Source organism: Orcinus orca, chromosome 20 (assembly GCF_937001465.1).
Source record: "Orcinus orca chromosome 20, mOrcOrc1.1, whole genome shotgun sequence".
Classification (NCBI taxonomy): Eukaryota; Metazoa; Chordata; class Mammalia; order Artiodactyla; family Delphinidae; genus Orcinus; species Orcinus orca.
The window spans coordinates 9629027-9651925 of record NC_064578.1 but is presented as its reverse complement, the minus strand read 5'-3'; the positions used below and the strand labels follow the sequence as shown (position 1 = coordinate 9651925).

Genomic DNA, 22899 nt, shown 5'->3' with positions numbered 1-22899 from the left:
CAGCTCCCCTGAAGTCGCACTGTCAGCACTGTGGTCGTGCTGGTCTGTGGTTCCGGGTCAGCCCAACTCTGCCGTCTCCCGTGGATGATAACATCTTCCCACTTCTCCCTTTAAATACCGCACAGTCCCTATATGGTTCCTTTGGTTTCAGGCAGTATCACATCTGAGTCATACTTGGCTAATTTATAGTCGTAAAACGGTATGAGAGATCACTGTTCCGTAACAACAGCAGGAACCCCTTTGATTCCGCATTTGCAGACTCCTGAATCACTAAGCCGGGTTTTCTGAACTTAATAAAGAACAAACCAAGAAGACTTGGTCTGTTGAGAGTGTGGGTGGACTGTGGTGCCACCGAGCATCCCCTGACTTCCAGGGAAATGGAAGAAGAGCGTGTGGGTTGCTTCGTTACTGTGTCTTTCTGGCTGAGCCTGGGTTGTTGGGAGCAGGTGGGCTTCTCAGCGACTTAGGCGTTGCCTGGTGCTTCGTGTGTGGAATGCCACCTGTGCAGTTCTCTTTGAAAGCGATGGGCGCCAGCATCTGTATACATAATTGAAAATAAATTTACATTCCTACTTTGCCTGAGATGATAAATTTGTGTACTGGTGTGATTAAAGAAAAGGGTGAGGATTTGGGGAAGGGTTGAGAGAGGCATTTTATAGCATTTTAAGATTCAGAGTTCTAGTAAGAAGTTGTTTCTGTTAACCAAAGCTAAGTGGATGGACGGTTGGCCGGCTGGCTGGATAGATGGATAGGTAGAGAGGAAGGGACCTTTGGAAAGCTAGCAGTTAATATTGGGGTGGCGGGATTATAGCTGCTTTCTTTTGGCCACGTTCATCTGTCATTTCTAAATTTTTCTATCACTAATGGAAAGTATGAAGCAAGAAGTGGCCTGAAATGAGCCTAGAGAGGTAGACGGGGCAAAATCATGGACTGAGTGTTAGTCGTTACTGTTATTCATTGCGCATATGTTTGCATTTCTGTTCTCCCTGGGCATATGGAGGGTTGCACCTTTTCGAAGCTAAGCACAGCCACAACACTTACTCTGCCAACAAAACGTGAGCACAAGTGACACGTGTCACCACTGGGTGGAAGCCTGTGACATTCCACACGCACCTTGTCACATTCTCTTCCCCGCACTGTAGAGACTGGTGATGCTACAGAGGGAGGAGGCTCCACCTGATGGGGCCCCTGGCCAGCGACAATAAACAGGACCCCACTGACCTAAGATGGGCATGAAGCGTGAGCAAATAATAATCGTCTGTTGTCTTAAGACATTGAGGTTTGGGGGCTGTTCCTTACTGAAGCTCATCCTGATCAATACGGAGGCACTTGTGTGAGCCACACTAAGGAATTAGGAGCGTATCTTGTTGGCTGTTCCAAGCTACAAAAGCGTTTTAAGCTAGGACTTTGTGTATGGGCATCTGTTGCCAATCCAGAGAGCACACGCTGGCCAAACAGGCCTGAACTTTTCACATCCTGAGCGGCATACGCAGATTTAACATCTTAAAAAAAACCTCAACGGTTCTTTAGTGGTGACGGAATAGTCCTGTATCTTGAATCTGTGCACGTGATAAAATGTCGTAGAATTATACACGCAATTATTCCAAGTAAAAGGAACTGAGTGCGTCCCAGAACTGGTGAAATCCAAGTAATGTCTGCGGTCTAATAAATTACACTGTGACAGTGTCGATTTTCTAATTTTGATAATGTGCTATACTTGGGTAAGATGCCCCCTTTGGCGGATGCTAGGAGACGGGTACGTGGGCACTCTCACTACTATTTTTGCCACTTCCTGTGAGTCTATAATTCGTTCCAAATTAAAGTTAACGACAACAACAGCAGCAAAAGTGAGTTATACCAAGATAGTGAACTGTGGCCAGTCCCAGGTTCATAGTCAGACTCAGCGGGAAAGCTCACCTTGGCAGATGGGGCCTCGTGCTTTCACCTAGCAATCAGCAGCTTGTCCCTCAGAAATGCTTTCTGTCTGCAGTCCGTCAGCCCCTGCCTTCTCATTTAGAGCATGTCCCACGATAAACATTTCTATCACGTTAAGTTTGTCTGCCAGTCGGAGGAGCAAACCCCCCAACCCACACACATCAACGCATACACACACCTTAATTCTAAAAGCTGTGTTTTTCCTTCACTGGACTTAACTGAATTGCGCACACAGTTTCTCTGCATTTCTCAGGGTCAGTAGCAGAAACAGGAAACCTGATACCGAGGGCAGGAGAATTACCTGAGTAATTGCGTGTGGACGTGAATCACTGTCCCCAGGAGCCTAGTAACACACAGCCTGTGGATTAGTCTGTTGAACTACTTGATGGCTTGTGACCCCTTGTTCCCCCTGGATGTGTACGGTCTGATTTTGTTCTTATTGGTAGTGGCAGCCCTGTGCTTTATCTTCAAGTGAAGGGGGAGGACCAGAAGACAGTTTACCACGTGTAAGTTGCACGTTTAGAAGAATGTGCTGGCCCATTGGGCTGCGCCATCATTTTCATTGGAAATATTGCTTTGGGGTCACCAGCTGGGAATGTTCTCCCTGTTTTATGGGGGAAGAGTGAACATCCATTTTTCTAATATGTAGCCAGCATATCCCTTGGGGTTTCCATCGGGGGCTCGGCTGAGAGGAGCGATGTCTTTACCACCCCTTCCTTAGTAGATGAAATAGTTGACTTTCCTCTTGTGATCCATTCAAAGTTCTGTAAGATTCTGCGTTGGCGGTGCGTGCCATACTCTGTGCCGGGAGAGGCTGGGGCCGGAGCGGGCAGGATGAGGGTGAAAGGCCACTTTACTCGCTCACTCGGAACATCAGATTGGGTACTTGAGCATTTAGGAGGCATAAGAATCTGTGGGGAAGACAAGTTAGCCATTAGCAGACTTCCCACTCAGAAGAGGTTTTAGCCACAGATAAATATCCGTCATGCAGACAGAAAGCGGGGGCGGGGGGGGGGGGTTTGCTCCCTATCTGGAGACCCAAGCGCTCTGCATGGGGTACAGTATCACTCAAGTGCATCCTCTTCTCCTGGGGGCAGTTTCCCTCCCTGTAGGATGAGGGGCGTGGCCTTGCCTTACCTGGACCCTCCAGGTGCAATACTTCCCTAACAAAACCCATGTGTTGGGGCTTCCCTGGTGGCGCAGTGGTTGAGAGTCCGCCTGCCGATGCAGGGGACATGGGTTCGTGCCCCGGTCCGCGAAGATCCCACATGCTGCGGAGCGGCTGGGCCCGTGAGCCATGGCCGCTGAGCCTGCGCGTCCGGAGGCTGTGCTCCGCAACGGGAGAGGCCGCAACAGTGAGAGGCCCGCGTACTGCAAAAAAAAAAAACAAACAAAAAAAAACGCATGTGTTGGCACTTGCCCTTTTCCTGCATCAGGTTAAACACTTCTTCTTCCAAAATCTGCAGGTTTGAGCATCTGCTGCTGTTACCTGAGGAATTTAAATCTTCTTTGGCCAGCTTGCCTTTGCCACTGATAAGCTCTTGGGGTTTGGGGAGGTCATTGAATCCCTCCCTACGCCCTTTCCCTAAAACTGGGCTCTGTTAATGGGCAGGACCTGGATCCTCCAGGAGCCAACAGTGATCTGGTCCGATGTGGTCTTCGGGGGGCACTGGTGCTTGTCATCAACATCGTTTCATCCACCTTGCTGCACTGTTGCCCACCCAAACCATGGTTTACTACACAGTGGCCTCAGGGGAAGAATTTGTCACCACGGGCATCTTATCTCCTCCTGGTTAAACTGATGAAATACTTTGTCTCTTCAAGGCGGAATGTTAGATGCTTTATACTTAATCTCACAATGCTGAGAGTAGATAATATTCACATTTACAGATGAGGGAACTGAGGCTCAGAAAGGTTACAGGGCCCAAAGTCAGTGTGCTTTCCTGCTGCCTCGGCCTGACATGTATTGTTCAAGGCCCGGGACTTGGGTCGGAGCCCAGGACCTAGGCGGCAGAGGCGAACTGCCGTAGACACACGAAGCTTCTCAGCACAGTTTGCATCCGTTCGGGTGGAGGATGTCCCCAGCAGTGCCGTTTGCATCCCCCTTCATAATATTCTAGTATTGTGTTAGTCTCCATAGTCTTACTTTAACATCGCAGTCTAGACAAGAATTCCCAAGCTCACCGTTCGTTTTATGGGGATCTGCTTACCTGAACAAGCAGGTGACCTGGCAGTCTGTCCTTCAGCAGAGGGACGTCTAAGAAGTGATAGCATTTCAGCTCACACTCCAAAGTCCAGCGAGACTCAAAAATTGGGAGGGCTCTGTAAATACAAGGCAACTCTGATCTTTCCAGAAGTGTGCTAGGAGGCCCTGCAGTGGAACAGGGTGGCTTCAATCCTGACCACTGCAGTCCTTTTGGTGTCTCTCCAGGAGGGAACTTGGGCTCCAGCCAGTGTCAGACTGACTTGAAGTCTTGCCGTCCACACTTCTTAGCTCTGCAATCTCTTATAAGATGCCACACTGTAAAACAGGCAAACTACAAACGTATCCTTCAGTTGTCCTGAGGATGAAATGAGATGACGCCTGTAAGTGCCCACCCACCATCGGCTCAGCATAGACATTAATGGCCTCATTAATAGCATCATTATTCCATCCATATGTGCCCTGCCCATCTATAGGGTTCACAGGGTTACTAAACCAGGGAGGTGTTGAGCAGTCAGGCTCCGTTGATATAAACGAGTTTTGCCTGCGTTTGTACTTTCTGTACATGAATTGTCTCTCATTTTTCATGCAGGCTTGGTGGAATCATTTCAGAACCGGAGGGCAGCTTTTGAGATTAACACGTGGTCTCTGGAGTTCTTGCAGGAGCCAGGCTTTGTCCTGGTGTTGCCCTATCATTACAGTTTTTTTAGGAGGCAGATGGAGAGGAGCTGTGTGAGCCCGAGGACCCTTAGGACCCCGTTTCGTGCGCTGAGTCAAACAGCACAACCCCCCAGCATGGAGTTTCAGCAGAGTCCCAGCCTCCCATCCTCCCTCAACTTGGCAGTAAAACGCCCTGTTCTTCCATTCATTCCGATGATTTATATTCTCTCTGGGCGTCTAATATTAAACAGGGGAATTCCGACATGTTCCATAACACATTTACTGTAACTTGATACCATGAACTAAACTTGCTGTTATTTATCATTTCTTTTTATTTTCTCTCATTCCAGCATAAAGCCAAGGTAGAAGCAATGACCCTGGACCTCGCTCTGCTCCATAGCGTGCAGCATTTTGCTCAAGCGTTCAAGGCCAAGAATGTGTGAGTGTTCCAGTGGAGGGTTATAGATCATAATAGCTTGTATTGTAATGTCTTTATCAGATGAACACAATGGGGAGGCCGGAAGGCTATTGTGTTGTCTTGGCGTCCAGACGGGAGGCTCATTTATATTGGCCCAGTGAAGGTGTACCGTATTTTCTTGACTCTGAGTCACCCTCGTTTTGAGATGCGTCATCAATCTCATAACAGCCCAGATAAAAAGGGAAAGACAGTACTAAGCAGCAGTAAAAGTGGCTCCTAAAAGCCACCCGATTGTAAGCTGCATCCTGATTACAGATATTTTTGCAGTGCCTCCCAGAATCGAGGAAAAGTGTATTTTAATAGCACTTGGAAACAAGTAAGGTCAGCTCTCTAGTCCTGCAAGGGGGCTGAACGTCAGAGCACGAGGAGAAGATTCTGCTGTTTCGCAAACCTGCGGCGATTTTACGTGGTGCGTGAATGTGGTTCCAAAAGCATGGACTCACATCATGAGAAACTTCCTCCTTTTTATTCCCTCATCTTTCTCAGACTTTCAAAATGCCTGAAGGAGGAAGCCTTCGCTAGGGACCGGCAGATTTTTTTGCCATCACTGCCAACTTCTCTCTAACAGAGCAGCCCTCAGAGCCAGAGCTGAGGAAAGCAGTGGTGGTTAGCTTCATTTTCATTACAATATTTTGTTTCCAAGTGTTTATTTTTACAGTCCCCTCATATTATTTAGGGCAGGCAATACTGGTTTCTCGTTTAACACAGTGGTTTAAATTTCTTTAACAAATAACTTCATTTAATTTTTCTTTTTCAGTGAGTTGATTTAAACACAGGGATTAAGTTAATGACGGTACAGGAGGTGCCAAGGATAAAACAGTTCCAAAAGGGGCACCGAGTGGCTGAATTCGGAGAACACTGATAAAATGACAAACTGTCTGGCGGTTCGCCTCTGTCGGGGTCGTTGGTTTTATAGTTCTCCACGCAGATGATGGATGTAAGGGGAGGTATCTTAAACCAGATATTCAGATCTGACCCCTCAGTGCTGTCCAGTAGCCAGTTCTTCTTATTTCTCCCTTAGTCTTTCACTCTGTTGTTTTAGACTGTTGAGAAGTCTGTTCTCTAAAGCCCTTTCTGGAGCAATCCCGTAGCCTGAGTACTTGAGGTTGAAATGTGAACTCAGAGTCTGTAGTGGGAGCTGCACCATCCCCTTAGGTGCCGGCCCTGCGCTCCTACGAACAGTTGGGTACCGTCCCCACGCAGCCAGCAGACCTAGGCGAGCCCTACTGCGTGCGCTCTCAGCAGCGTTTGGTAGCTGCGAGCCCGCGCCAGTGGTCTCGGAGATCCTCTCTTCAGGATAGAGCAGTAGCTCTTAAGACATTTGCTTTCTTATCCCTTCCTGATTCATTTATCCGCTTGTTCATTCACTTAACACGCATTTAACGCGTGCCTCCAAAGCCCCAGGCTCTCTTCTCGGCTCTGGGAAGAGAGTGGTGGCTGGCAGAAGCCCACTTTACCTCACCCGAGCCATTGTCTCAGTGGCCAGCAAGCAGGCAGTGTTTTCCTGCTAGTGACTGACTCTCCTCAACCTTGTATTTCTGTGGTTGTTTGGGAGTGAATAATAATAACTACCACCGTAGCAGCAGTAACAGCTCATTTATTGAGTGCCTATTATGAGCCCCATACCCAGAACCCTTTGCATGCTTTTTCTGATTTAATTCTCAATGCAACCCTCGGGGTGGTTGCTGTGATTATGTCTATTACACAGATGAGGAAAATGAGACCAGGGAGGGTGAGTTATCTGAAGGCACGTGGCCAGGAAGCAGAGGGCCTGAGATCCCGTGCAGTCGGGCATTCCTGGGCCCCCATCCTCAACCACCACGCTGCACTGTCTGTCGTTCTTAATGTGCCAGAAACCGAGATCAGAGAAACTGAGTGACTTTCACAGGGTCACTTGGCAGGTTGGTGGCAGATGTAGGATTTTCCTCCGTTGTGACTCTCCTCTTTCTCCTTGACAGCGTGCTGCTCTAGTGGGAGCTGAGCTGCACTGCCTCTTCATGCTTCCTCCAGTCCTGGTTTCAGACCACGTTGGACGGGAACCATTTAGCCGAGGAGAGCCAACTGTTACATAATAGGACTATCTTCCAAGTCTTAACGGGACCATTAGTTTTTAACCGTTAAGTAATTCAGAAATCATCAAATCCAACTGCCTTCTGTAATCAACAAGCCCAAACTCTTGGAGGAAAGCTTGCAGCCATTTTGCCCTAATTCTAGATTTTAGCAAACGACTCTGAATTTTTGTACTCCTAGGTTCAGAAACAAAGGCGATTTTCCTCTTAGCCAACCCTGTACCACAAACCTCCTTTTATCCGTCTCTCGAGAGTCCAGCATTTTTCATGGGCTTAGAGAAATAGCGTGGTAGTGAAAATACGCATAAAAGACGCGAGCGACTTTCCTTTTGAAACACTGCCAAAGTGAAATCTCTCCTGGATAGGCAGATGACAGTTCAGTCCTTACAGGTCTGTAGATTCTGAGAAGTGTCAGAAGTGAGTTTAAGTGCTGCTGACTGAGCTGCCGTAAAAACACGTGTCACTCTCTGCTCATCGTCCCCTCCCATCTTTGGGCATCAAAATTTCCTTGTGTGTAAAACATAATGACGAATGAAAGAAAGGCTGCCAGTTCCGAACCCATCCCTTTAGATGCCGTTGGACTGAGGTGAAGAAAAACTCTGACACTGAAATTCCATGTGGATGCTACCACGTGGAATTCTGTTCTGAAGCCTGCCTGCGAGCACACCAGAAGTACGATCAGGCTCTTTTTACCTTGTGTATCCCCTCGGTTCATGCCCCAGCCCAGGTGTGTCTCCCCGTACCGGGATGGGCAGCAGCGTGTGCAGCCCGAGACCTAAAGAGGTAGAAACAGATGCAAATGCAAACCTTGTTGGAAGATCTAGCTCATTGAAGGGCCGGCCGCCCTCTATCCGCCTTCCACCGGAGGGGATGTGGATTCAGCCTCTTCTGGGATCTCTTCTTCCTCCTTTACTTTGGAGGGGCCGGGGGTGGCTGGTGTGGCGTGGGGTGGGGACTGAGTCATTGCCGAATGAGCGCTGCTAACAGCCATTACACAGATCATAGCTCCTTTTCGACTTTTTGTGTATTCCGTGCAAGGCGACGTGCTGAGCACCTATTCACGTGCTCTCTCTGTAACTCCTTACAATCACCCCAGGCATTTTTAGTCATTTTTATCTCTGTTTCACATGGAAAGGCTCCAGCTTTTCACAGAGAGGCCAACTCACAGTCCCAGCTTTAGCAAGTGGTGGATCCCAAATTCGAGCCCAAGTCTGTCTGAATCCACATCGACCCCTCTTTTCGTTACACCTCACCCTTCAGGCGTTTTCTTCAGTGTGGATTTCTGGATTGGTATGAATTGCTGAGAACCAAGTTACTCAAAGTTAGTGGCTTAACACCATTTAAGACAATAAGTATTTCTCTTCTCTCTCTCTCTCTTTGTTTGTTTAAATCCGGAATCACATAAGGTCAATGCATTTTAACCTATAGGTTTTCCCTCCCTTTCTAAATTTCTTACAAAAAAATTTTAATGCAACATATTTGTTTCAAGGACCAGTGTGTCCTGTAGAGTTTTCTGTGGTCTGTACTTCAGTGACTGCATCCCTGTGGTGTCCTTTAACTCGTTCTTTTGTCTTCTACGTTTCCCGTGAAAAGGTAGCTAACTCCAGAGCCTTGGTCAAATTGCTGTTTAATTTTTTGGCAAGAATACTTGGTCGGTGGTGGTGTAGTCTTCCATCAGGAGGACGTGCGTGCCTGCTTGCTAAAGCGTTTCCTTAAGGCTCTGCCCGCCCTGACCAACCCGTTCCTGTGCCCGCTCTCTCTTTGCCCACCCCCCCTCTTTCATCCATTTCTCCTGTTCTGCTCCACTCACTCTTCTGGGTGGTCAGCCCAGGAAGCCTCAGTCTGCTTTCAGGCAGTCCTCCCCAGCATCAGTGGTGGTGGTCGGCCAGTGTGTCTCAGGTCGAATTATTTTGGGCATTACTGGAAAGTTCCAAACCAAAGCCTGTGGTAAGTCCCAACCAAACTGAGTTTTGAAGGGTATTTTTGCTGAAACTGCAGTCCTGGAGAGCAGCCAGACTCCACGCTGCCTCGCAGGCTGAGGTATCCATCAGAGTATGAAGAGCTGGGACCCTCACTAATCATGCAGACCAAGTACTGGGATTTTCTGGAGTGGGCTCTGAAGCAGCAGTATGTTGTCTGTGATACTTCTGCACAATTTTATCCCTCGTTCTAACTGCTTAGTTTACTGAAAAGCACTCATTTTGAACAGGGCCTGGAACAGCAGTTCAGGAGCTTCTGGAGCTCTGTAAATATGTTTTCCTTCGTCAGATACTGTTCGGTAGTTTGTGTCCTATGTATTCCTGAAATAATGGGCATCTGGTTCCAGTCCTGGAAGCTGAAAAGCTGGTGATGGCACATAACATAGAAAATGCATTGCTTGGATTTCGGCTACCAATCAGCTCTTATAATATTGACCGAGGGCTTTGAGTCATCATGGAAATTAATTGAAATTGATAGTACGATCATATTAAAATAACATGGAGTTCTAAAGATTTCTAGAACTTCATTTTTGGTCGTGGATTTCTGCTTTCTCCTTCCAACTTTCTGTCTCCAGCATAATTTAAAGAAATTAGGCTTTCTTTCACTTAAAAATACTATAGGATAGTGATGTTTAAAAAAAAAAATGAAAGAATACTTTTTCTATTCCCTCTTTACTGTTTACACATTTGAGGGGAAAATCTTTAACAAAACTATTTATTTTCACTTTTTACTAAATTACTTTCAGAACTTGAAAGTTCAGGACTTTGAGAATCTACTAATCCCAGATTTAATGTTCTTGGATTCTTATTCCAACTTTTGCTGTCTCAAATCCTTCTTTGGAAGTGGGTGGGCTATAAAGTATAAATAAATTCTAAATTTTGAGGGATAAATTACCCTGAAGACCAATGTGTAAATTACAGCTTAATCTTCCTTTTTCTCCTCAGCTCAGTTTTAAGAGTAACGTTTTAGCCTACATATCTGTGTTACTCTTTGCTCAACATGAGAAATCCATTTCTGGTTTGCCTAACAGAGTATCATGTTGCTTTGCTTTTCTACAAAGTATGAAAACTAAAAGGAAAGAAAACCAGAGAGGCAGATTTGAGCTGTAATAAACTCTCTAAATCTAGATCTTAATTGCGACTTTTTAAGAAAAAATTTAAAAAATCTACAAGTGAATTCTTCCCCCTCCCCTAGATTTTCCACCTCGAGGTGTTGGAAAAATTCATATTGTGAAGTATTTACTGTATCTAGAAACATCAGGGAAGAACGCTTCCATCTGAAGTAAATGTTTTGCTTTCTGAAACTTAACTCTTTAGGCATCAAATGTTTTTATATAATTCTTTAAAAAATATTTCTAAAACAGATTATGTACTGTCATCCCTTATTAAACAAAAATACTAACCCAAAAGAGTAGAGTAAAGTGCAGGGGTCAGCAGACTTTTTTGTAAAGGTCCAGAGAGTAATATTTTAGACTTTTCAGGCCATAAGATCTCTGGTGCAACTACTCATCTCTGCCTTTGTAGCATGAAAGCAGCTGTGGACAATATTTAAATGGATGAACATGGCTGTGTTCCAATAAAACTTTATTTACAAAGGCAGGAAATGGGCTGGTTATGTCCAACGGCCATAGTGTGCCAAGCTCTGGTGTAGTGAAAAGAACAGAGTTTTTTGGGATCAACTGAACTTAGCTTTAAATCCAAGCTCTACTGTTTACTAGCTGTGTGGCCTTGGGCACTCCGTGTCCCCGGGCCTCCCTTTCCAAGTCTATATAAAGCAGGTTCTCGCATAGACTTTTCAGGGTTGTTGAGGAGAAAAGCTGTGATGCGTGAAATAACCAGACACATCTCAGTGCACTGTGCCTGTGACTGTGTGTGCATTTGTTCTTATCTTGATCCTAAAATGATTTGAGAGGTTTTTAAAAATGCATGCAGTATGATACAATACAAATAAGAGATCTATCTAAACCGGGGAAGGGGATCAAAGTGGACTAGTCAGATGTGATCCCAGAGGAGGTGTGGCTCTCATGAAGTCTTTACAGTTGTTAAAAAATTGGGCCTAGGAATGAGCTTGGAGATTCCTCGCAACCAAGGGTACAGAGGACATGAGCTTCACGTTGCCCACAAGCTATAAGCATGAGAAGCACTGAGCAGAAATATTGTTACTATAGTAATGTTCCACTGAGGATCACGGAGTACTTAGTACTCTACTGAGTATTTTTTCCCCTGTTCTTTGTTACTCTTCACAAAGCCATGGACTTGAGGGATACTTCACAGTTCTCTTTCAGAGCAAATGGCTTGGCTCTGTTTCCTTTGCCATTGCTGCTGTTGTTTCCCTTGGTTTCTTTCCAGATGATTTGAGTGGCCTTAAGGGCAGCCTGCTTTGAATAAGTGAGGTGTAGTGGGACACAGTAAAAATCATTAACCTCTGTATTCTGGGATACCAGAGCACTCCGTATGCCTCTTCTCCCCTCCTTTTTTGGTTTATTTAAAATTTTTGTTCCCTTCACGTCGTTATTTATTCAGCGCTTACAACAGTGCCAGGAACTGGGCTAGACATCGGCATTAAACGATTTGCCATCTTCCTTCTCCTGTGCCTTCTCTCTCTCTGAAAATACTTGTGAAGCTTAAGGATTTTTTGATAACTTTACACAGTGATGACTATCTTCAAAAACGTATCCTTACTGGAGAAGAATAATTGTTAAATAAATTAAGGGCCACTTTGCAATTAAATTTGTTAGGGGAAAAATTTTTTTTCAGTGAGCCTTTTTGCCATCCTTAAAAGTCATCACTGCCAAGGAATACGTGAAAATGTATTTGAATTAACCACAGTGACGTTTGCAAAATAAACAGTTTTGATTTCCCAGCAGAATTCTAGGTTCAGCCATCACTATCATGTTTCCGGAAGTCAAAGTGATGTATGTTAATTGAAGACACACACAAAAAAACTTCCCTTCCAGTAAGAATAATCACCCGGCTTTGGAAAGTAGATACGATTACTCTGTGGTTGCCTTCTCCCACCCCCCCACCAGCCCACCAGTGCATATATAGCCAGTGTTTTGTCTTCAACTCCAGCAAAGAATCCGAACTTTGCTGGTGGCGTTCAACAGTGATCACTTAAAGCACTGGACTAGAGCATGAGTTGAGAAAGTTTTTCTATAAAAAGAATCAGATAAATAAATATTTATATAAATATCTATATGAATATTTTGACCTTTATGAGCCAGATGGTCTCATTAGCAACCACTCAGCTAGTGTTGAGTGCCTCTCGAGTGTGGAGCGAGACCACAGTAATCACAGTAATGCAAAAGTAGCCACCGATAATGTGTAAGTGACTGGGCGAGGCTGCGTTCCAATAAAACTTTATGTAGAAAGACAGGAAGTGAGTTGGATTAGGGATTCGGTCTGGGGGGTTGTGGTTTGCTAACCCTTGGAGTAGAACCCCTTGTCCCTTGCAACATATTAGATTGGCCAAAAAGTTCGTTCAGGGTTTTTGGTAAGATGTTACAGAAAAACTGGAATGATCTTTTTGGCCAACGCCATAAGTCATTTGAAGAGCATCTTGTCTCACTATGAGAAACACGTTCCATTTTGGATTATGTTAGGTTTGGTCCAGATAAATAAGTATATATAGCCAATGTGTGTGCATGGTTTGTTTCATTTCTCTGCAGAAAGCACTCTGTGTTCCTTAGAGGCTGAGGGAAGAGATAAGAGTTTGAGTGGAACAGTGTGCTGTGCTGAGTCGTGGAAATACCACCACATGAGAAAGCAGGTCAACTAAGACAAGCAGGTATTGTTTAAATAATGAAGACACTGAAGCCCTGCTTGGGACTTGGAACCATAAAATGGTGATGGTGATAGTAATTGCTAATATTTATCACCTATTTATTATTCGCCATGCACAGCTAAGCTCTCATCTGCCACCCCATTTTATCCCCACAAGGACTTCATGGGGGTAGGTCACAAATTGTAGAAGAAAGGCAGTGTCACATGGTTCAGCCTGATACGATGATCAACCACATTTCGTAGATCAAGAAATCAAGGCTTACAGAGATGAAGGGCCTTGACCCAGCTCATGGCAGCTCCTAGGTGGTGAGGCTAGAACGTAGCCCAGAATCTGCTGTGCTGCTGCGCTCCGCTTAGGGGGTGGTTTGGGAAATCAGAAAGATCTGTCTCATTTGGGAAATGCGTCATGTCAGGCTCACTGCCTCTCAAGGAGGTTTGTCCCAGCAGTAGGTGGATGACAGCCCCTGCCTGCTGGGACAGTTGTTAAGGTCACTTCAGAGTTGAGGGGGATGCTTCTTCCAGCCATATCCTGTCACCGAGAGGAAAGGGTTTTGCTGAAATATGTCTAAAAGAGGTAAACAAAGCCAGTCGGAGAGAGGCTCATCCCCTCAGCTAAGGTACCCAGAACTGTTTCCTACCAGGGGTCTGTCCATGGCGTCTGTATAAGCAGAGGTGGCAGCCGTTTACTCGCATGTGCAATCACCTCTGTACATTTACTCCAGGTGTCAGCGTTCATTTCCCCCTGGCTCCTACTTGGCTTCACAATGATGCTCGTGAGGTAGACAGAAGAAGACCAAGGGGTCACTTGGCCGTTCACACATCTGAACTCCCAGAGCGGTGACTCTCAAATGCAAGCCCAGCCCTCATCCTTTCCTGCGGGGAAGAGCCTTGCTTGGTGTCTGGCCAGCTGAGCTACAAGCACTGCGCTTGCTGGTGTGGCCCACCGAGGCCTCTGGAGTCTGGTCCATCCTCCTCCTTCATTTGTGGCCATGTCCTCCCAATCCCATGCCTCTGTACTCTGCTCACAGAGATGCTCACAGGTTCTGCCTCCTGACTCGGGGCCTGTGCCCCTGACTTGTGCCGCTGCCCGCCTGCCTGCCCCTCACCTGCTCCCTGGATGACTCTGTCGCATCCTCTGCGGAGCCTCCCTTGTCCCGTCCTCTTACCTTCACACCATGGTTGAATTGATGAGTCACTTCTCGGAGCATCGACCACACACCCAATCGTCGTGCTTGGAATACTTTGGGGACGCTTTTCTCTATATTGATTTTTCTTTGTTAGACTGAGCCCCAGAGAAGCAGAAACCTTGGCTAATTCATCTTTGTCTTAGCTCTGAATCCCTGTTCCACACCTTACCAAGATGGTGACCTTGGCAAATCCCTTAATGCCTCTGATCCTCAGTTTCTTCATCAGTGAAAGTGGGAGGTGATGGTAATACCCTTGCAGGGTGGTTGAAAGGATTAAATAACAAAATGTGTATAAAACATAGTCCGTGATACCTAGTAAACCTTTAATACATTTCAGGTTGAATCATCATTTTTGTTACCATCATCCATGGCAACTGTTACCTTTGCTGCCATATAGTAAACTCAAGCAAGGGGATGGATAGGTGGATGGGTGGGTGGGCGCAGGGAAAGAGGGAGGGAGGGAAGCCAAAAATGGAAACACATTGTTGCATTTGGTGAACTGAACTTTGCTTTCAAGGTGCCAATTCTCAGCCATTCAGAGTGGTTGAATTGGTACCTCCTTGGGTGGTGTGGAGATTATACGTATGTAAATCTTGGGAAACAAATTTTAAAGTCATCCTGTATAGTAGTTATTTCAGGCACATAGCATACAACTGCCCTTCTAACCTGGTGTGGGCTTGGGTCACATGACCAAGCTGTTCTTTGACCCACACAGCCATGGACACAGCAAACCCGTGATGTTAGGGTTAACATTTGGCGACTCTCAGAGAACTCTTGAGTTGTGTAAGTCTCGGAAAAAAAGCATTTCAGCGTCTGTGGTTCAGAATTCTACTTCCCAGCTTGGCCGATGAATCCAGCTCGGTTTTCCTCCTGGTACCAATAACCACCCTCACTGTCATGTCGGAATTCTCCTCTCACCTGTAATTGACCTGTTGGGAAGTGGTGCTTAAACCACACTGAAGTCGCATTTTAATAACTTGGAAACCGTCTGTTTTCTTCCCCCCAGTAAATTGTTGAGAAGCTACTTCTTGTCAGCCGAAACACTTGAATATCCGTTTGAAATAAATCACCAGCGCTCCACTGTGGCAGCCTGCTGAAAATCCACTTGTCACTGCACTGTGTGTTGAATATTGTGAGCCATTCTTTTTCTGCATTTTGTGAGAAAATACCCAATATCTTGTCATCCCCCCAAATATGAATGGATCTTCTCGATTAGTGGCAAAGTTCTTCAGTCTGCCTTCTACGCTTCATATGCTGTTATGGTTCAGTCACTGAGCCACAGTCAAACAGGTATTTGAGCCGACATTAGGCAATAGTTGATAACCAGAAATAGAACGAAGAAAAAGGTTGTCTCAGAAGTACAAGTAATGGGTAAGTTGACCACTGATAGAAGTTTGGGAAATGGATCTTGGTGGAATGTCTCCCGCTAAAAGGAGAGCAGTGCCTCGATATCTCATGTAAGATCAGCAAACTCCCAAGAGACTGTCACTGGTTCCCAGCTTGGCTGTGCGTGGAATCAGCTGGAATCCAGTAATCCGTTGCGTATAGGTAAGAGCATTTAACCAATGTTGAATTCTCGGATGCTAGGTCCCTTCTAATTTTATTGTTGCTATTATAAGCACTATGAAAATGGCCTGCACATATCTCTTTTTGGCTAATTTTCTTAGGATCAATTGTTAGAAGAGCAGTTGTGGCGTGGAAGCATATGACTATCTCTTTCTACTTCTGATCTGTGAAAGCAAATTACTCTCCAGGAAAGTTACGTGTAATTCTCATCTCTTCATCAAACACTAGGCAGTGCCATTTAGATCTGAAGTATTTGTAAAAGTGGCGTTTAATTACAGTCAGATGTTTAGTACTGAAGACAGGGTTTCTCTCTATTAGGGAAGTTCTTTTTTCAGTTGCTTTGTCATGTCATCTGAGCCCATTGCAGTCATGGAGAGGAGAAACCACTTCTCAGTGGGGACAGAAGGAGACACCTTAGGTGTCCTTCACTGGTGCAGAGGCGTGGGGTTGCTCCGTGGAGCTGAGCAGTGGGTCAGGGGGACTGGGCACTGGACCAGGAGTCAGGAAGGACCAGCTGTTGTCCAGCTCTCTCACTCACCATTGTGTCCTGGTGGTTCTTTGTCTTGGATGGTGATGCCCTAGGCTCCTCCTCGGGTCTTTCCAGTAGTAGAAGCACAGTTCCATCATGCGGCTCTGCTAATTTTTCCAGAACTTCCTCTGACTCAGCTGTGCTCTGAAGCAGGACTTGCCTCTCTATCAGGGGGAAGGCTTCACATGTTAATTGTAGAGAAGAGCTTGCTGTGACCTTTAAAGACCCAGGTACCAAAGTAGATTTCAGTCCCAGGCTCCTCAGATCTGTTTGACCTTCAGGTGTCTTGGACCAGGCAGTTCGTCTTTTTCTCTCATCCTGTGGGCGGGTTTTCCAAGCTGAGTGGAGTTTTGCATCAGGTCCACTTCTGATTTATTTGCAGCTCGTCCCCTTCCGCCCCATCGGAAGGGGGGCTTTGCCGTTCAGTTCCCGCTGTGGCTTCCCGTCCTGCGTTTCTCATTGTGCGTGTCTTCTTGGGGGTGGTTTTTGATGCAATCACTTTGGCCTTAATTCTATTTTGTTTTAAAAGGTTTAACTGCCTTTATGATTTTTCAAACAGATGTTAAACCTACTTATATTGCTGTTATTTGGATATTTATTTTGGCATTATGAATAAATGTTATTTTATACAAGTTCCGTGACCACAAAGATAGTACATGCCCATTGTAGAACGTTTGAAAAAATATGGACAAGAGTAATTGTGAACATGAAAACTGTCCATTTTCCTGGCCCTCCCTTAATTTGTCTTTATTTCTTGGAATTTCTTGTGGGGTCATTTTCCAAATACACATAAGAAAGAAAAGAGTTATAATGGACCTTCCCATACCTTTTACCCATCTTCTGTAAGTATCTACATATGGTCAGTTTTGTTCAATCTTCACCCCTCTCTTGCTCGATTATTTTATTTTTATAAATTTATTTTATTTTTGGCTGCATTGGGTCTTCATTGCTGTGTGCGGGCGTTCTCTAGTTGTGGTGAGTGGGGGCTACTCTTCCTTGCGGTGTGCGTGCTTCTCATTGCAGTGGCTTCTCTTGTTGCGGAGCATGGGCTCTAGGCACGCGGGCTTCAGTAGTTGCGGCGTATGGGCTCGGTAGTTGTGGCTCACGGGCTCTAGAGCGCAGGCTCAGTAGTTGTCGCGCACTGGCTTAGTTGCTCTGCAGTATGTGGGATCTTCCCGGACCAGGGCTTGAACCCGTGTCCCCTGCATTGGCAGGCGGATTCTTAACCACTGCGCCACCAGGGAAGCCCGCTAGATTATTTTAAAGCGCATCTAAGACAACATAAATATTCATCCATGAATATGCTATGACTACCCCTCTATTATCACCACTGTTTGTATCTTAGAATATCACCTTCTGATTTTTTACTTTTAATAGAATGATAGGCATTCTATAGAAAAGACATTAAATATGTATATGTATAAAGATATATTTCAAATATTTTTGAAAAAAATGTTTCTAATACATTTTTCCCCAAGGTTTTCCACAGTCATTTAGTGGAGATTGTAAATTAGAAAAATAATACGATAGGTCAGAGAAAATATAGTGAATAATATGTCAAGGAAAGAAACAGATTTTTAAAAATTTCAACCTAATCTTTGAAACAGTGGCTAAAATTTGGATGTTGAGAAATGAATTCAACTTGACACGGTAGAATTCTAATAATAGGCTGAAATAATGTCACAGACTAAAATCATGTACCTTTGTGTAACCTATCAATTGTCTAAAAAAGGAAATGCAACCTTACTTTCTCTGAACTGACTCTATCTTGCTTGAGTCCCAGTTTCCATTCGTGGTGGAAGCATGGGGAAAAGTGAACAGGGACTGGAGAGCTGTCAGACACAGCTGCTCGGCAGGGGAGGGGGGCGGGCGTGTGTGGGTGAGATGGTGACCACTTAAGTCGTTGTGAGAATGTACAGCAGGCTTCTCAGAGCCCAGGAAGTTAGTTTTATTTTTAGTTGAGATTTAATGTACGTACTTGAAAATTCACCACCTTGAAGTATACAGTCTGATGGTTTTTAGTTGTGTTCACATCTAGAAAGAAACCCCATCCCCGTACTGGTTAGCGGTCATTCCCCATCCTTCCACCCCCTCCAGCCCTAGGCAAGCACTCATCTTTCTCTCTCCCAATTTGCCCATTCTGGACATTTCATATGGATGGAATCACACCACGTGTCGTCTTTTGTGAGCGGCTTCTTTCACTTAGTATGTTTTCAAGGTTCATGCACATTGTAGCATGATCAGTTCTTCATTGCCTTTTATGGCTGAATAGTATTCCGTCATATGGATAGAGACCACATTTTGTTTATTCATTCATCAGTTGATGGACATGTGTGTTTTTTCCACTTTTTGGCACTGTAAATAATGCTGCCATGAACATTATTCTCATTCTGCCCTCTGGGAAGACATTGTGATACTTGGAGGCTAAAGGTGTTGGAAGGTAGGCTGGTGGGGACAGTGAAACATCTCTTTGGGAATCAGCATTCCTCCCAGGTTCAACACCAAGACCCCTTCTGAGCCCCTCTTGAATGAGTGTCCATTGGGACATGCCCAGTGGTCTTGTAATCACTAAGGAAGCAGGTCTCCTGGGGAGAAGTTTGCCAGTCCACACCTATCATAGCCAACAGGAGACCCAAGATGTTGATCCTTGTTTGGTTTAAGAAGAGGACATTAGCACAAAGTGACAGGCTGAATCCAACTTGGGCTCAATTATTTCGTAAAGCTCTTTGTTTATTTGACCTCCCGTGACCCAGAAAATAATTCTAACCAATCAGTGCCGACTCCCTTTGGCGCCAGGGTCCACTTGCTTTACAGATGATGACAGACGGGGCCACACGGCTACCGCATCTGAATTCATCCTCAACTCCAGAGCCGCGTGCTGTTCTCCGGCAAGGTTGTATTTCTTCATTAGCTATTCCCAGGGCCCAGGGAGTCCCAGAGGATGTCAGAGTACATTAATTTTTATCATAACATGGAATCTTTCAGGTCTGAATGGCAGCACACAGCTGTCAGGGGCTTTCTGAACTCTGTTACAGCTCCATATATCTCTAGGCAAAACAGAGGAAGGAGCCCTCATTGGCAAGGAAACGTACAAAATGCATGAGGTGTTTCATTGTTTGAGTGACTTGACCATGTGCATAAGCACATTCCCCAGGTAATTTTTTTCCCCATTGTCCCTGAAAGTCCACCTCTGCCACGCCGCGTTAAAGCTCCCTCCCTTCATGGTCGGTGCAGAAGGTGTTTTTAAAATAAGCTGTCTTTGCATAATGGTAATGAAATCATCATCTAGTCCTTAATGCTCTTCTATAAATATATAAGAGATGAGTGTTCCCATGATTTTTTTCAGCAGAACGTATGCATCCCTGGTATCGCAGGAGTTTGTAAATGATGGCTTGTAATGCTCAATATTGCTTCGTGTCCACAAAATATTATTTTACTTTGAAGCAATGCTAGTGCATTTCTAGAAAGGCTAGTTATTTCTATATTGCCTTTATTTTCCCCACTTATCAACTGAGTAAAAAGCTTGGAGGGATGCATTTTGCTTAGAGAGAATGTCCAGGTATTATTTTACTAGAAGCACTGTCAACAAATGCCAGGAGCCCCGTGTGCATACGGTCCCGTATTAGACATTGCTTGGTGTGGCCGTTAGGACCCTCCAACAGGGAAATCATAGAGAGAGGAGACAGTGTTTTCAGTTGTCAGGGTAAATGTGTTCTTAGTCGGCGTAACAAGTGACTTACTCCCGGCTCTAGTCCTTCCCTCATTTTCCTGGATAATTCTGATTTCTTCGTAATGGGTGTGTTTTGTAAGTCCACATGGGCCATTCATTTAATTACCCCCCCCGCCCCCACTGCCAGGCAGCCTCATTGCACAAGCTCTGTGAGCCACAGAGCAGCCTCATTGCGCAAGCTCTGTGAGCCACAGAGCAGAGTTCCGCGAAGTTCACATTCTACCGCTTATATATAAGATGGACGCAGGCAAGTGTTGCATTTATCTTAACACATACCAAGTTTAAAAATCCCAAACCAGAGCAGCAACTGACTGCTCATGTTTTGGCAAAGCACGAGGCTGAGAAATACAGGTGATTTGGCTTCCAGTGCATTAAAAAAAAAAAAAAAATACAGGGGTTCCATAAATTTGACAAAAATTAGGCAAATGGTACATAAACAACTGCATGGTGGTTAATGATGAGAAAGAGACTTTTGGGTTTAAAATGAAAGTACAAACTGTATGCATGCAATACTTTAAAAACCAAATGACAGTGAACGGGTGTGAGCAAAGGTGCAGAGAGCTTTCACAGTGGTATCTTATTTAATTCTTAGGGATTTGGTAATTCAACACACTTCTGTTCAGGCATGGTGCTGGATGTAGGAGCACAGGGGTAACCAGATGCAGATTTAGCCCTTCAGAGGTTTCTAGTCTGTTGTTATGACTTTCCCCACTTTGTGTGTGTGAAACTATGGGTTGTAGCGAAAAATAACCTCTTCTCTAAATAATGCCATCCCCTTAAAGACTTAAATATAAGACATGACACCATAAAACTCCTAGAAGAGAACATAGGCAAAACATTCTCTGACATAAATCATAGCAATGTTTTCTTAGGTCATTCTCCCAAGGCAATAGAAATTAAAGCAAAAATAAACAAATAGGACCTAATCAAACTTATAAGCTTTTACACAACAAAGGAAACCATAAACAAAATGAAAAGACATCCTTTGGAATGGGAGAAAATATTTGCAAATGGCTTAATCTCCAAAATATACAAACAGCTCTTACAACTCAATAACAAAAAAACAAACAACCCAATCAAAAGATGGGCAGAAGACCTAAAGAGACATTTCTCCAAAGAAGTCATACAGGTGGCCAATAGGTACATGAAAAGATGCTCAACATCGCTAACTATTAGAGAAATGAAAATCAAAACCGCAGTGAGGTACCACCATGGTCAGAATGGCCATCATTAAAAAGTCTACAAATAACAAATGTTGCAGAGGGTGTGAAGAAAAGGGAACCCTCCTGCACTGTTGGTGGGAATATTAATTGGTGCAGCCAGTGTGGAGAACAGTATGGAGGTTCTTTAAAAAACTAAGAACAGAGTTGCCATATGATCCAGCAGTCCCACTCCTGGGCATATATCTGGACAAAACTCTTAATTCGAAAAGATACATGCAGCCCAGTGTTCATAGCAGCCCTATTTACAATAGCCAAGACTTGGAAGCAACCTAAATGTCCATCGACAGACGAATGGACAAAGAAGATGTGGGTGTCGGTTACACCGGTGTATGTATTTTCTGAAAAGTCATGATTTCTCAGTGTTTGGATTTGTGTGTGTGTGTGTGTGTGTGTGTGTGTGATAATTCAATACAAGTTTTGGAAAAAAAACCCAAAACTGACCCTTATAGGATATGTACTGAAATTCACATGTTTAAGAAAGACATGAGGCGGTAGAAAATGAGAAGTTAAAAAAAAAAAGATGTGGAACATACACACACACACACACACACACACACACACACACACACACACACACACTGAAACACTACTCAGCTATCAAAAAGAATGAAATGATGCCATTTGCAGTAACATGGATGGACCTAGAGATAATCATATTAAGTGAAGTTAAGTCAGAAAGAGAAAGACAAATACCATATGATATAACTTGTACATGGAATCTAAAATATACAAATGAACTTATTTACAAAACAGAAACAGAGTCATAGAAAACAAATTCATGGTTACTGAAGGGGAAAGGGGGTGGGGTGTGAAAAATTAGGAATTTGGGATCAGCAGATAGAAACTACTGTATGTAAAACAGCTAAACAACAAGGTCCTACTGCATAGCGTGGGGAACTATATTCAGTATCCTACAGTAAACCATAATAGAATATGAAAAGGAATGTATATAAATATATATAACTGAATCACTTTGCTGTTCATCAGAAGCTGACACAACATTGTAAATCAACTATACTTCAATAATAATCAATATAAAAAAATAAAAATTAATAATACCATCCCTAACTCTCCCCATCTACCAGCTTTTTCCCTTCTTCATTTATGTGAATAATATTCACATTCTCTGAGTTCCCTTCTAGAGTTTACTGAACTCCAATTTGGCCTCCCAAGACTTCTTCCGTATCCCAAGTGAATTTCTTCAGGACATAGCCACCGATTCATTTGTCAGATGAACAAATGGGAATTTGCCAAGAGGGACGTTGGTTCCTTTGTATTTTCCCTGTCGGTGGGAGCTATGTTCATGTGAGGTTACTAGGTTATGAGCGCGGTTGAAATTATTTATTCTAACTCCCTCCACTCTCCCATCCCTCTTGTGCTGATCACTGATTGTCCATTTTATTAAATATTCCAGGAAACCAAACACAGGGCAGTAAAGTACTAAGTGGAAAGTTCAAGAGAGAAATGGAAACAACAGGAGCTGGAACACCAAAGAGTCAGACCTGCATTTGAGGCATTGTGTCAGTGGGATTAAGTGCCTTTGGTGGCATAATTATC

At 44.5% G+C, this 22899-nt stretch overlaps 1 protein-coding gene across 4 annotated transcripts in view; it reads left to right on the top strand.

Annotated features, from left to right (window-relative positions):
- WWOX (WW domain containing oxidoreductase) overlaps positions 1–22899 on the top strand; it is a 976221-nt gene that overhangs the window by 242535 nt on the left and 710787 nt on the right. For all 4 annotated transcript variants that reach the window (XM_033406435.2, XM_004280121.4, XM_033406434.2 and 1 more), the window contains exon 6: positions 5149–5237. In XM_033406435.2, coding sequence (XP_033262326.1) covers positions 5149–5237 — 89 coding nt within the window. The remainder of the gene's footprint in view (positions 1–5148; positions 5238–22899) is intronic.